We start from the raw sequence: 15,999 nt of genomic DNA, 5'->3' as shown, positions 1-15,999 counted from the left end.
ATTCCAGTATATTGTGCCAACTGCTGCTCATATATATAGGTGGGGCGCAGGGGCCCACCGTGGAAATTCACCTGTCCTCCCGTGGGCCGTCCATGCCTAGATATGAGGATGGTGAGAGCAGACATCGATTCTTCCAGACATCACACAGTCGTCTTTGGTGCTGTAGACTCGGCTCTGTACGTCTCCTATAAATACATCCTCTGCTTTTGACCACAATTAGTAACTCTTCCGACCGCCATTGCAGCAAGCTTTTCTCTGTTGCAACATTAGATCTTCATTGATTTCAATGCACAATAAATGGTTAATTTCTTCTTCCATTTAATACCTGCACGCGGGGAAGTTCTGACTAGTGATGAGAGAACGGGCTCGGATAAAGGTGTTATCTGAGCATGCTCGGGTGCTATCCGAGTGTTCGACAGCCGCAACACCTGCAGGGATCGCCTGACAAACAGGTAATACATACATGTGTTGTGACTGTCAAACAGCCATGAGACATGCAGCCGTGGGGACTCGAACATAGTATTCGAGCATGCCGAAGACACTTAGGATATGTGCACACGTTGCGGATTTGGTAGCAGTTTTCAGTACAGTACCATGTACAGTTTTGGTACAGTACCATGTAAACTTATGGAAAACCAAATCCGCTGGGCACATGCAGCGAAAAATTCCACACGGAAATGTTGCGGATTATTTTCCGCAGCATGTCAGTTCTTTGTGCGGATTCCGCAGCGTTTTACACCTAATCCATTATATGATTCTGCAGGTGTGAAAACGCAGGCACAATCCGCAAGAAACCCACAGGGAATCCACAGGTAAAATGCAGGTCGTTTTACCTGCAGATTCTGCAGAGTCTTGGCGGAAAAATCCGCAATGGAATCCGCAACGTGTGCACATACCCTTATTCGCTCATCACGATTTCTGATACATTATGTAAACCTAGTCTTAATAGCCAAGTGGGCATGGTCATCCATTATATTTTTAATGGGGTCTTCTTAAGGACCACGCCCATTAAAAAACTAGATTTATATAAAGTGAAGAGGCAGCCATACAGTATCTCAGGAATGGAGAAATGTAGAAATATAAAAGAACGTCGGATTCAGGAGAAGACCGGCCTTTACACCAAGTTTGACAGGTCCATAGAGACTTCCCTCAAGAGTACCAATATGGGGTTGGGGATATATATGTATAGTATAATATTGCTTTGCTTTCATGAGTCACATCAATTTTCAAGCTTGTCTTCTTTAATTGACTACAGTTCACATAAAAAAATGAAGTATAAGGCTCGTTAAAAGAAGCGTGTTATACCGACTGGTGCGGAGAGCACACTCTCCCATGGCCCAGTTCTCCACATTGACCAATTATCTATGTGGGGAAATCAAAAATTGCAGCATGTCCTACTTTGGTCCAATTTATAGGCCAGGCTAGTGTATGTTGATGGTGAGCAGCTCCTGCACCCATCCGCTAGGCGCATAAGCGGGATCTGCACACTGAGGCAGTCGTAGCCACAATTTGTGAACGTGATTGACCCAAGTTCCAGCAGTGCCATCCCGGCTGTACAATGTAGATACAGCCCACACGCATGGATCATTTCCTGAATGCCGGATCCACTTCCCCTTCGGAGCCCTTTCATGTCAGCATTGTGTAACACAAATCACCTTGTTTGTTTGCCAGGTCCTTCTGCAAGCAGCGTGCAGCCATTGAAAAGGAATATGGTCAGGTAAGATTGGGTGACTTTTGGGATCATTTTGAGGTATAAGAACTTAATCACTTTAAACATTTTTAAATTTTTAGAAAAAAAAAACGCATACAGACACATGCAATTCATGGGGCTTTATTGTACATCTCTTTTTTTTTTTTAATTATTATTATTTTGATAGCGTTGTGTAGGGATTCACACTCTTTGGTAGCCACTGAGGTCCACACAGGCATAAATTTCCTTGCCAAACCGGATAAAGTTTATTTTCTGGCATAATCTTCCAACATAAAGTAAATTAGCTTTTCTATAGCAAAAACGTTCAATAACAAAACCACAGTCCTTTCTCAGGGTAGGCACAATAACGTAGTACGGTCTCACCCACAGAGCAGTACAGGCAACACTTATCCACCGGCACAGTCTGTCCACCATTAAGGATCTTTTTTCTCACCAATACTACAGACCCAGGCTTCTCAGACACAACTGAACTAGTCCCAATTCGGTCACACAACAGCCATCATCTATATCAACCAGTGATACTTGCAGTTTAATGCACACGGCCTGTGCAGTCTCTCGTCGGAGAGATTCTGGCTTTGCTCTCTGCAGCTCCAACACAGATCCGCTCTGCTCAGCTCCTCCAGCTGACTGACTAAAACTGAACACAGGGCCTGGCTCTAGACTTGGTTATACAGGTGCACGTACTCAGGACCTTCCGCGCTAGGTTTTAACCTTGTTCTACCTGGCTTTCCTAACGTCCTCAAACTATTAAAGTTCAGAGTTGAGGTCACAGTTACAAGTCTCGTAAATTAACTTGTCAGATATATGTTTAATATGATTTATATATAATCATCACACTTTTGCTGATACACTTGTTTTGATGATCTTAAGAATTATTTTTCTTATGAATTAATTTGTTTTTACCTTCCCACATTTATCTTTATCTACATGTCACTATATGAGGCCATGTTTATTTTATTTTTGTTTTACCTATGCTGTACTGATATAATGATACTTCTGCATCCCAGTACTATAAGCCTGAGAATAAGAATCATACTTTTGTGACTAGCGGTGCAGCCTGTGGCTCTCTGTTAGTGTTTCTGCCTTTGGTAGACAACCTGTTATCTTTTACATCATTTTTAATGCAGATTGTAGATCTCTGTATCAGAAAGAAGGGGGGGATTAAACTGCTATATTATAATTTGAAATAGTTCTGTAAAGAATTGAAACTTATAAACCGCAAGATAATAAAATACTTCTTCAATTTAAAGGGGGTTGTCTACTACCTTGGACAACTCACTCTTAAATGACAGTGTTTGGTGAGTAAAATAAAAAAAGCCTATACTCCCCTCCTGCTGTGGCCCAATGTCTGTGCCGGATCTCACAGCGCTTCCGTGATAATCGGTGACTGATCGGCTGCAGCCTTTACTGTTATGTCAGAATGACGTCCACTCTGGTGCAATATTGATGAGCGGCCACCAGTCATGATTGGCTGCAGCGGTCACATTACACAATGTCACGTCTCATCGGGAACAAAAAAGCTGAAACAGTGCTGCTGCAGGAGGTAAGTATACTTTTTTTTTTTATTCTTTATGGTGCACTAAATTGATTAAGCAGTGGCTATCCAGTAATGGATGACTCTTTTAAAAAGGGGTTGTCCAGACTATGTGACTGCAGTGTACGCTGTCAGGATTCTCCTGTGCTGATGCGTGGAGCGGGCTGGTGCGATTTGCATACATGCACTCACATGCCAACTAGATGTGCATGGCCTCGCTCAGTACTAGTGAAGTAAGTGAGGCTGAACGCGTCTAGTTGGAATGTGGGCGGAAATTTTCAAATTGCATACTTGAGGTCACATGACCACCTGCTCCCATCACCGGAGAATCCTGACACTGCGTATACTGTGCGCTTTGAGAAATCACAAGTCTGCAGTCACATAGAGAGACTGCAGACTTGAGCCCCAAGCCTGGATAACCCCTTTAAAGCTACAGCTTTCACGGGTTAAATAGGTGACTTAGGCTATGTGCACACGTTCAGGTTTTTTTCGCGTTTTTTTCGCGCTAAAAACGCTATAAAAACTCATTAAAAACGCATGCATTATGCATTCTATCATTTAGAATGCATTCTGCATGTTTTGTGCACATGGATGCGTTTTTTTCCGCGAAAAAAACGCATCGCGGTAAAAAAAATGAGCATGTTCATTAATTTTGCGGATTTTCTGCGTTTTTCCCGCAATTCTATGCATCTGGGAAAGAACGCATCAAAAACGCGTCAAAAACCGCATACGGATTTCTGGCCGAAATTTCCGTTTTTTTGTCAGGAAAATGTCTGCAAGAAATCCTGACGTGTGCACATACCCTAATTGATTTTGGAGCTGAAATCCTAGAGTAAATAGAGTTAAATTACAATATGTCTCTCCGGCCAGTGTCATCTCCATGAGACTGTAGATGAACATTAGGGAACGGATGGATGGACGCATGCCATGAATGACACAGGGTGGTGCTTACTTATCAGCCGGCATACAGAAGAGCAGCCACAAACCATGGGGTGAATAAATAGCTCCTGTGACATTAGCACACTGCTTACCACGCACATTAAAATTCCCTTTATCGTCGGACAGATCCGTCTAAAAGACACAATAAAACGACTTTGAAGTTCAATAAAAGTGACTAATAATTGTATGTTGGCACAAAGCTCACGGATGGATCACGTCCAAGGGAAATATAAAGTAGGTCCTTCATTACTTAATAATAAATCATCTTTCTTGAAACGAACCCTTTATTACATAACTGTGGTCTGTTTATCACATCCTAACATTATTATAGCTAAATAGTAAAAAAAATGTTTCCTTTGTGCTGATAAAAAGTTATGTTCAATGTTTCTGTCATCAGACATTAAATACTGTAACTCCTGTTCAGAATTTTAAAGAAAACCTTTCACCAAGTCAGGTGTGTTTTAGTTTTTGCTCTTGTTTTATTCCCGCTGCTGCCTTGAGCATTTTGTTTTTTTGTTTTATTAAAATCCGCCATACGATTGAATACTTATGGGCTTTTTTATTTATTGCTTATTCTTGTGTTCTTTATGATGGGGGCGTGGCTCATGGGAAACTCTTGGGCGTGGCTCACGGGAATCTCTGGGGGCGTGGTTCACAGGAATCTCTGGGAGCGTGTCATATGACAACTTCTGTAATTACCCTATTAGCCACTCCCTCTTTGTAAAGATCATAGAAGCTAGCCCTGAATAAAAAGGCCTATATCTCTGGAATTATATGGTGGATTTAACAACAAAACAAAATGGAATAGTCAGGGGAACAGCAAGAATACACCATGAGCAAAAAATGGACACTTTCGACCAGATGATAGGTCCCCTTTAAAGGATTATTCCCAACTTTAAAAGTTGCGCATGTACGTCCATTAAGAATAACACTAAAGGGGACCTGTCACCAGATCAGAAGTGGCTATTTTTTGCTCTTATTTTATTCCTTTTTTTTTGTCTGAGACTGCTGGAAAAAGCAGAGAACCATGCTAACTTTGGCAGAGAACGGATGGAAATGGCTCTTAGACAACCACTGTTCCTATACTATTCCACTGGGACATGTGAAGCCCCGTTTTTTTTTTTTTTTTTTGGGGGGGGGGTCATTGGTGGCATCCCCAGTTGCCAAACAAAAGGTGATTAACCTTTAACATTGTGACCCTTTTAAGAGAACCTTGGTATAAACCTGGGAAGTCTCAGGACTGCGTTCGAGTATTTTATGATTGGCCCTAAAGAATTGGATATCCCAGTTACAAGAGCCCCATAAATGTCAGTTTCTGTCATGTCACCACATGTGAGAAAATAAGACGACTAAAGAGTAAGGTGTATTCGTTTCCTCAGCCAGATGTGGTTTGCAGAGCAGGATGTCTCTTTAAATTTTTAAGCCTAGAAGTAAGTCTACCCTGAGAAAGCTGTTTCCTGCTAATGTCTTCTGGCCCCTACTGAGGCCTTCACAGCATCTCCCCTGTTACCGTACAAGCAGGGGCCAATGTGCCGTATATTCCTAACTAATACATAGAAAACCCTGTAGTTCATGCCACCCACTTATTTACCACTTTTATAGTGCTCGGTGGCTCTCATTGACCTCGCCCATAGTTAAATAAAGGTAGTGGGTAATACTGTCAGGGTATGGGTAGAATAGTCATCACTAACGTCAATGCGATAGTGTAGAAGTATGTACTTTTCTACAAACTTTGCTTAAATAGTATATCTATCTGATTGTAAGAAACTTTGACAGATACGAGGAGAAGGGCCTGATTTCTCTGATAAGATATATTACACTTTTTCCTCTCCCCCTTCACCTCCTGAACTTGTCATCCTTTCAAAAACAGTTGTAATTCATCTTGCCCTGAGAAGATGGACTGCAGGCTCACAGCATTGTCATGCTACCCCGCACATTATACCATATGGGGGGTGAGGAGCAGACAGAAGTAAACATAGAAAATTGTGGTGAGCTTTCCAACAAGTCTTTCGCCTCACTCCAGAACTGATTCATATCCAGGCAGCTGAACCCTGCTGTACAATATTCTCCTTTTTGCTGTAGTTTGTCTATGTTGCCTTGCCACAATTCTGTCTCTGAGCTCCTTGGCCAGTTACTTTGACCTCATGATTCTCATTTGGTCTGACATGCACTGTGAGCTGTGAGGTCTTTTATAGACAGGTGTGCGCCTTTCCAAATCAATTTCTATCAGTTTAATTAAAACCAGATGGACTCCAATGAAGGAGTAGAACCATCTCAAGGAGGATCACAAGCAAATGGACAGCATGTGACTTAAATGTGAGTGTCTGAGCAAAGGGTCTGAATACTTATGACCATGTAATATTTCAGTTTTTTTCTATTTTTATTAAATATGCAAACATTTTTACATTTCTGTTTCTTTTTAGTCAAAATGGGGTGCAGAGTGTACATTAATGTGAAAAAATGAACTTTTTTGAATTTACCAAATGGCTGCAATGAAACAAAGAGTGAATTATTTAAAGGGGTCTGAATACTTTCCGTACCCACTGTAGGAGCCTTTAGAGCCAGCGCAGAGTTTAACATTTTTTTTTTTTTTTTTAAACCAAAATAATTGTGTTTTTCTGGGGTCTTTTGGGAATTATTAACATAATTTACTGGTTTCTTACAGATTATTGTTAGCAAAAAAAGATGTGGTAGCAGGTTGTGAGCTGCCGCGCGCTCTCTAGATGTAGATCAGGTTTGCAGGTCCCATTTGTTATCATGTTTCTGGCGTACAGGGCTGATTTTCATCTTGCTGAAATGCGTCCACATTTGTGGTCACGGGTCAGTTGTGTTCCTGTGTGAACTATGTTACTGGCAGCTCACGCACACATCCCTTTTGGCTAGAACTAATATTTGTCCGAGCATTTCTAACCCTTGTATCTGTTGGCACAGATCGGACTGGTACTGGAATGTGTGCACGAAGTGCAAGTGCTAAATGTGACGGAGCAATGCTAAAAAAGCAATATGTGCCTGTAAACCCCACGGCCAGAAACAGGAAATTTATCAATTTGCTGTTTTTGTGACCTTCAGGCTTTACAGAGGCTGGCGAGTCAATACCTGAAGAGAGACTGGCATCGCGGAAAGAATGAAACCAGTGAGTGCAGGTAGGTGGGTCCTCATGACTAATGTGTAAAACCGCAGGAAGCCAAATAATGGTCCTTTGGTACCGACGTGATATATTGCCTGTGAAAGTAACTAGACTCTCATCTCTGGGCTCATTTACAACTTTCAAATGTTCTCTTGTTTTCCTTAAAGGGATTATCCAGGGCTATCTTTTTTACTATAGGCCTAAAACTAACAAGCAGGTAGTTGCTACCTACCTGCCTGTTGTGACCGTCACCGATCACTGCCAGCACAGAGCAGTCACAGACCGCTCCTGCAGCCAGTTCAGCGGCTTCCACTGACGACACGTCAACAGAGCATCGGGATTGTCTTTCGCCCCTCTCTGTCAGTGGGGCGTCATGCTGATTGACTGTCAGCTTAACAATCTATGATTTATTCTCAGGATAGATTATCAATATGAAATAAATGGGAATCCACCACCTGACACCCCGGCCCCCTGAAATAAGCCCCTATCCATCAAGTATATCCAGCTGCTGTCCGATCAGTTTTCAGCTGATTGGGAAGATTTCGGGGTGTTAGACCCCTTTGATTTCATACAACAATACAAAAGAGGTCATCACTTATTAAGTCCCGGACAACCCCCTATAGTAGTAGTACAGTTTCCTTTCCAACATTATAATGTCCCAAACCAAGATATTTAGGCACCAGCCCTAAATAACCTCAGACCCCCATTTTGGGGTAGTACATGTACCTTTTTTGCAGTTTGGTTGCTGGAATTGTCATCAAAACTGGGACTGTTGGCAAATATATACCTTTGGGTCGTGAGCGCTACTTATACTTTGTTCTAATTCCTTTTCTCCTTCAGGTTTACCCCATGCATTCATGACTCCATTTACCCTTTACAGGCAAGTGCAACATAAAACAGCTGTATACATGGAGTACTAAGTGGTATCATGGCCGCAAAATATGATGGCTCTGTAAAACATTGAATCCTCTAGTAGGCCATTTGTCTGCCTCGTGATGTGAAGACCAGTGGTCCTATAAAAGCAGAGGAAACGCTTATACGGAACTTGTTTGCCAGTACCTAAACCTCCTTCGGGAGGCTCGCTTAGACCATATGGACATTATGAAGACTGGATTTTCAATTTTGACCCCTTCTGAGAGTCAGAGTGGGGATCGACTTCAAGAATCAGCTCCTGCTCTACTCACTTGATGCAATATTCGGCTTAATGTTCTTCCATGGATATCCTTTGTTTTTCAGTGGCTGCTTGGTTATGCATAATTTTTTTTATATTGTTGTTAATGACAATACGAACATGACCGGCACAGATCCACATAAGAGACTTCTATTAGGAAGGGTTTCCAGGTGTGAGACCATCACTGTCCACCCCAAGAATTGCATGAGCATCCATCCATAGAAATTGCACGCTCAAGTCATACCATCAGCACGGTGTAGCTGGTTCTTTATGAAATCAGTATAAACTATCCCTATAATCGGCTCCATTGGTTCCTATCATCATCGGAGCCCTTCGACCCCATTATGGCTGATTTTACCAGATTATACTTGGGTGGATCAGTCCGAACCCATGTCAGAATGTTTGGATAAAACATCTCTTTCCTTGCAATTTAAAAATAAGTTGTATAGATTTTCACATTATTTTTTCTCAATATGTATTTTAATATGCTGATAATAATGGAACCAGTTTTGGATGTGGAAATCCTTAGCTATTTTCTGTGACCTGCAGGATCACAAAGGCTACATACAATAAGTAAATGGCTCACGCTTACCGATGGATGACCTGCAGCACCTCCGTTCCTCTGGTCAGGTCCACTGCCGGTCTCTTCTTTTTCTGTTTCAGCATTATCAGTCTGTGACCGCTGCAGTTTTTCAGTGATTCCCCCACTGGGAACGATGCACCAGTGCTGCAGTGCCAGATTGGCTTTAGCGGTCACGAATCGATGACACTGGTAGAGTAGAGGAGACCGGTGGAGGACCTGGTCAGCAGGACAGAGCAGCGGCAGGGTATCAGTAGTTAGCATGTGCTGTTCCTTCTTCTTTTTTCTCTGCAGCACACACTTCTATATAAATGGAAAGAAGTCCTCTCTCTACACCGACTCACGTCTTTATGGTGCTCTCTTCCTGGAAAGGGGACTTTGCTGGAACAGGACATGAATGATCTTCCCAAAACTTTTAGACTGGCCGTACACATCAGATGGCTGTTGGGCAAACCGTGCTTCTCCATCTCAGCCAACCCTCCCGTATGCAGTCGCACTCCCTCGGTCAAGTGCTCCTGTGTTCTCTGTGATAAAGCTGCCGACAGACACACTGGCTGGTGGTTTATCTCAGGGAAAACAATATGGTTGGCAATCCGAAAACATTCCACAATAAATAACATACTCCAAAAAACCCACTTCAGTTACTTCACTGCCTTACACCACTCTGGTCGACACTTAGTATTGTGCTTGGTGATCTTGAGATCCATTTATATTTTTTTCCCATTCAGAGGAAGTCAGAGAGGAGCAGCAGTTCTCACTTCTTCCGGATATCAGTTTCATCCTAAGGAAGCACGAGCGAACTGGCTCATTAACTTATTGCGAGCGCTAGGAGAACGGCACCGATATCGCTCAAACTGCAGCGGCACTGGAGATTAGTACAGGCAGTTTTTATTTTACTCGGGGGAATATGGTAATTGAGATTAGCTGTTACAGTTGTGGAAAACCCTTTTAAATTTGTTAGAATAATTTTTTTTTGAAGGGAAATTAATTTACACAAAAGGAAATGGGTAAATGTAACATATGAGTTTTCTGCACTAATTTGGTACTGTCAGATTTCACTTTCAGTTTATTTATTTATTTTATAAGGGCCAGATAAGATTTGGCAGAAGGCTATAATAAAATCCTGCGGTAACTAGATGCTCTGTACTTTGCCCAAGAGAGTATTCTGGCAAACAGAGAAGATGACAATCAGTCGTGATAAGTGACATTTTATATGATGTGTAATAAAAAAGTGAAAGAGGACGGAGTTACTAAGTTACTCATTTCAATTAACAATTTGTATACAGCATTAATTATGATTGTTTACAGCTTCTGTGCTTATCGTGGTTTACAATGGATAGATTATTCTTCAAATTATGCCAGTTTTGTGATGTAACCCTAAAAAGAAAATATCCTGAACTTCATATTTATTAGATGGGTGGTCTGTGCGATTATAGGGAAGACCCACAGAGCAAAGAGCCACGGTAAAGATCAGGTGGACCCGGCATGCACTGCCATTCATTATTAGGCCGGAGACACACTAGCAATTTTAAAATTGGTCCGATTTTGTTCCTGCAAAGTCAGATGAGTGTCATGATTGTGCACAATCTGATTTTTCACACCTAGCATCCAATTTACATCCGAATGCAATGTGATTTTAATATGAGCTTTTACATAGAGGAATTCTCTAGGTCTTTAACACACCATTTTCAAAGGAAATATTCTTCAAAACACACACATAGATAGAGAGATAGATAGAGAGATAGAGAGAGAGAGATAGATATATATAGAGAGAGAGATAGATATAGAGATAGATATATATATATATATATATATATATATATATATATATATATATATATATATATATATATATATATATATATATATATATATATATATATATATATATATATAGTAGCTGAGGAGCTGGCAATTCAGCAGCCACGTACAGTAAAATTGCAGCGGGATCCGACAGGATATAATAGATTACACACAGTAAATGCACATAGAATACATAGATATAGAGAGATCAGTGACATATACAATTAGTACAGTGTGCGCACAGCTTACTGTACGTCTATTTAATTATTAAATGATTATATTTCTGAATAGTCGCATCATGCAGCCATACAGCCTGCCATCTAGCTGTAGCAGAGCTAGACCCGTCGTTCGACAAATGGATTATTCTCTTCTCCCCAGGCAGGTGAGGAATATTGTTGTTTATTATTTTAATACTCTTACAGGGGACAATGGCTTCACTGGAATGGACAATGTCATAAGTATGGTTTCATTAAGATTTATTAAAGGAGTCTGTCATTCTTTCAATTAAAGGACTTTATTCTGAGTGTGTGTTTTTATACAGTGTGACTATGGGGTTAGTAATGGGGCGTCTTATTGACTCATCTCTATTACTAACCTCAGGGCTTGATGTCACCTGACAATGCAAAGGTGACATCAACCCCGCTAACTATTACCCCTTTTGCCACCACTCCAGGGCAAGAGGGAAGAGCGAAGCTAAGTGCCAGAATTGACACATCTTATAGGTACATCTTTTCTGGGGCAGCTGAGAGCTGATGTATTTAGCCTGAGGGGAGGGGTGGAGGCAGTATCCGTGGCCCTTTACTAATCTATTAATATCAGCCCGCAGCTGTCTGCCTAGCCCTTGCTGATTATTAATTATAGTGGGACCCTATGTCATTTTTTTATAGGGGTGTGGGGAGATTTTAATAGCCAGTAAAGGCTAAATATACAGCTGTGAACCGATATTAATAGCTTGGTAAGCTCCATGGGTATTACCCCCTTCCCAGGCTATAAACAGCAGCCCCCAGCCATCGGCTTTCCCTCTGAGGGTTAAGAAAATTATTCTTGAGCCCACATCATTTTTTTTTCAGAAAAATAATCTTCTAATTAAATACCGTACATTTACAGTAAGCTGCACACACACTGTACTAATTGTATATGTCATTGACATCTTTTTATATTTCTATTCTATGTATTTGTACTGTGTGTAATCTATCTATTCTATCCTGTTGGGTCCCGCTATGATTTTACTCTACTCGGCGGATGAATTGCCGGCTTTTCAAAAGACATTGGTATGTAAAAGTGCTGTGCAATTTTTTATTTTTTTTTCCAGTCCGATCGTGATTGATTTGAGCTGGAAAAAAATCGCAGATGAACACACAATGATAGAATAACATTAAAGGGAACCTGTCACCCCCAAAATTGAAGGTGAGCTAAGCCCACTGGCATCAGGGGCTTATCTACAGCATTCTGTAATGCTGTAGATAAGCCCCCAAGGTATCCTAAAAGATGAGAAAAAGAGGTTATATTATACTCACCTGGAGGGGCGGTCTGATCCAATGGGCGTCGCGGTCCGGTCCGGGGCCTCCCATCTTCTTACGATGACGTCCTCTTCTTGTCTTCATGCTCTGGCTCCGGCGCAGGAGTACTTTGTCTGCCCTGTTGAGGGAAAGGTCAAAGAGGCCCGGCGCCTGCGCACTGCAGTACTTTGCTCTGCCCTCAACAGGGCAGACAAAGTACGCCTGCGCCGGAGCCGCAGCGTGAAGACCAGAAGAGGACATCATCCTTTGAAGATGGGAGGCCCCGGACCGGACCGCGACGCCCATCGTACCGGACCGCCCCCCCCCCCCCAAGGTGAGTATAATCTAACCTCTTTTTTTATCTTACAGGTTACATCGGGGGCTCATCTACAGCATTACAGAATGCTGTAGATAAGCCCCTGATGCCGGTGGGCTTAGCTCACCTTCGATTTTGGGAGTGACAGGTTCCCTTTAATCCGAATGCAATCCAATTTTTTTTTTTTTTTTATTGGATTGCACTTGTCCGATTTCATCGCAAGTTGGAATGAGCACCTTGACTGCCATTCATTTAAATTAAGGTTTTATTTCAGTTTGTTCTAAGTATAAAAAGCTCCCCAGGAGTTTTTAGGTAGGTGAAAGAGTCTTGTAGAGTAAAGTATCCATGCACTTATGCCACTGTGCGCTTTATATCTGAGCTGCCTGTGCCGAAAGGGTGATGTCAGTCCAAGAACAATGGGCGGACCAGTAGCCAGAAGATTGTAACTCCACATCTCCACCACTGCGCTGATAAACCCTAGTAGTACTTTTAGCGTGCTCTTGGACAAAACTTACTTCTCCTAGTTTCATGTTCCCTTTAAAGGAATAAAATAAAGTTATCCCATATCTGTGGAATCCCGAGAACAAAATTCTGCAGCGCCATCCAGCATGTAGTGAAGGTGTTCATGTGTGGCCTCCGTTCCATTCTTTGTCTATTGACTAAAATGGCTGAGCTATGTGCTTGACAGTCCCATAGACAAGGAAAGGAGGGCCATGCATGCACACCTGTGCTCCATTCAGGACTGGTCTGCAGAACTCTGTTCTTGGGGTTGCAGAGTTCCACTCTCAGGATCGTTGGGTGGTCATACCTCTAGTAATCAGCAGGTTATCCCATATTCTATCTGTAACTTATAACTTTCCTATAAGGGAATCTGGCACCACCTCTCTGAAGGCAGCATAATGGTACTGATCTCAACATTGTGTCTATTACAGGTACAAACTAGGCAGTTTTAAAGGGAATCTGTCATGTCCCCAAGCTCTATTGACTTACATATGTAGAATTAATCTGCAGGTTAATATCATTCCAACGTTTCCTGGATGCTTTACTGAAAGTGCAATGAATGGAAGAATACTGGAAAGGATAAAAAGCTCAAATAGGGTCTTATCTGGATTAAAATGTTAAAGGAACACGGAAAATGGTGCTTAACTGGTCTGGTTGTATGCAAACAGCCACTGATGATAGTTTGAAGCTGCTGCAGACCAAAAGGATAATCGGAAAACAAAAAAAATGGAAGCAAATGATTAATTTGTGCTGCCATTTAAAAAAAAAATGAAGAGATGCTGAATCCAAGTATAAGCAGTTTATTTGTCAATAAGTTTCCACGTTTTACAAGTTCTTCATCAGGACAAGCGACGATATAGTCAAAATCCGCATAAGCAGAAATACCGTAAATAGACAAGGATTTCAAGGAAAGGCATGTAAAAACTGGGTCAAAAAGATCATGATGGAATATTCCTTGGAATGATTCATACTTGTTTTCAACCTTGGACGTGTCATCCCTATGCGCCAATATTCCACAAAGCTTGGGACTCATCTGTTTTTAAACATTTTCTTCCTGTTGATGAGAGGATTTCCATGCAATAGAAATAAAGTTTATTTTGATGGGGCTTTCTTTTATTCTGAAAAACAATTATTTTACTTTTCTTGAAAAAATATATAATCAGATTCATGGCACAGCGATGGGCTCGACAGTAACTCCAAGTTATGCTTACTTATTTTTGGGGGTGTCTGAGAATATTTATGATACTAATTTTAATATTATTTTCTACGAGCGCTACATCAATGACATGTTTATCATCTGGGACAACTCTAGTTCTCGGCAGCGCAGATTAACCCATTTGCTTCCAGTTTTTTGTTTACTAAAAGTATTTCTCTGGGGATCCGCTGGCTTTCAGTCGTAGAGAGATACCTGTTCCTGGAGCGGCTACAGTCACAGAGAGCAACGGCTGTAAGCACATTGATGATATCTCATGGTGCTGAAAGCCACCAGTAGTGGAGAGCTTTCAGACTTGCAGCATGTTCATTTATGTGTAGCTTTTCAACTGATTTGATCCATTTCAGTGCTTTGTAGGGAAAGATCTACCACCAAATCTGTGTCGCAAAACTGTGTGTAACACGTGATTAGGATGTTACACGGATGTTATCATTGTTTCATTATGGAGTTTTTATGTATTGGAGGCCAAGTCTGCCACAGAAATTTTCTGCTGCAAACGAACACTGTCTTGTGAGAGAAGCATATGGTTGAGAAAAACTTATCGTTGTTGAAAAATGTGTTGTTTTTTTCTTGTCTATCATCCTTGTGTGTTTTTTGACATCCTAGTAATATCATTTTTTTTTACATTCACAATTAAACATAATAAAAAAATAGAAATAATATAGTGTAATGAAATAGTTAAAAACTGATATCATACATAAAAAAAAAATAAGAGCGATGCTGCAAGTGTCCTTGAGAAGAAACCGTTTTGGTCACTGACACAAAATCCGCCTGCCTGAACAAGCCCTTGCAGGCATAATGGTCATATTGGGCGCTCTGACACTAAATGTGCCTCTCCTACATGAGCGCACATTAGTTCTATTAGGTAATTATGCTGCATGTTGATCTAAAACATATTTTATATTCTTTTTTCACTTTACAATTCTTAAATTGAACACACTTGAGAAAAATTAAAGACACCCCCTTGTTTTTTTTTTTTTTTCCTGTTGCACTCATAAAATTTCTGTGGTGTCATGTTTATTTGTATTTAGTCCATGTTTTTGGATGTTAGCTGAATGGTCTCTTTCATCCCTGTAGGAGCGTGATTTCAGTCTGGAAGTCTATGATGGAAGGAACGGCCTTTATAGGACAAACCCGAGTCACAGCTGCAGAGAATTATAGAAACTTGACGACGGAAACCGCAAAAACAGCTAGAATTGCAAAAGAACAACTCTTGAAAAAGGTGAAAAAACAGAACATAAATATATAATATCAGGACGTCGTATGTGTAAGCTAGCTGGATCCTAAAGGTTATGTACACTTTAGCACAGATTTTCTTTCATGATCTTTTGCTTTCTAATTGCAAAGTTCTAAATATTCTTTAAAAACTGCCAACCATCTTGCTGCTGCAGTGTCTGTAAGGCTACTTTCACACTTCCGTCTTTTGTCTCACGTCGAAATCCGTTGTTTTTTTAAAATGCAGGATCCTGCAAAAAAATTTCCCATAGACTTGTATAAGAGACGGATTGTGACGGATGGCCATCCGTTTCATCCGTCGCGCATTGAATCCGTCGGAAAATAGCGGTCCGTCGTGGAGAGAAAACGTCTCGTGGAGAGAAAAAGCCT

The 15,999-nt window shown here is 41.2% G+C and overlaps 1 protein-coding gene across 3 annotated transcripts in view; it reads left to right on the top strand.

Annotated features, from left to right (window-relative positions):
• FCHSD1 (FCH and double SH3 domains 1) overlaps positions 1-15,999 on the top strand; it is a 135,344-nt gene that overhangs the window by 38,460 nt on the left and 80,885 nt on the right. Inside the window, exons 3-5 of one of the 3 annotated variants that reach the window (XM_077266269.1) lie at positions 1,672-1,717; positions 7,254-7,327; positions 15,472-15,616. In XM_077266269.1, coding sequence (XP_077122384.1) covers positions 1,672-1,717; positions 7,254-7,327; positions 15,472-15,616 — 265 coding nt within the window. Of the gene's footprint in view, positions 1-1,671; positions 1,718-7,253; positions 7,328-15,471; positions 15,617-15,999 lie in introns of those variants that run through there. The other 2 variants (XM_077266270.1, XM_077266271.1) reach the window with 2 other exon arrangements.

This window comes from Ranitomeya variabilis, chromosome 5 (genome assembly GCF_051348905.1).
Source record: "Ranitomeya variabilis isolate aRanVar5 chromosome 5, aRanVar5.hap1, whole genome shotgun sequence".
Lineage (NCBI taxonomy): Eukaryota > Metazoa > Chordata > Amphibia > Anura > Dendrobatidae > Ranitomeya > Ranitomeya variabilis.
This window is presented reverse-complemented; position numbering and strand designations above follow the sequence as displayed.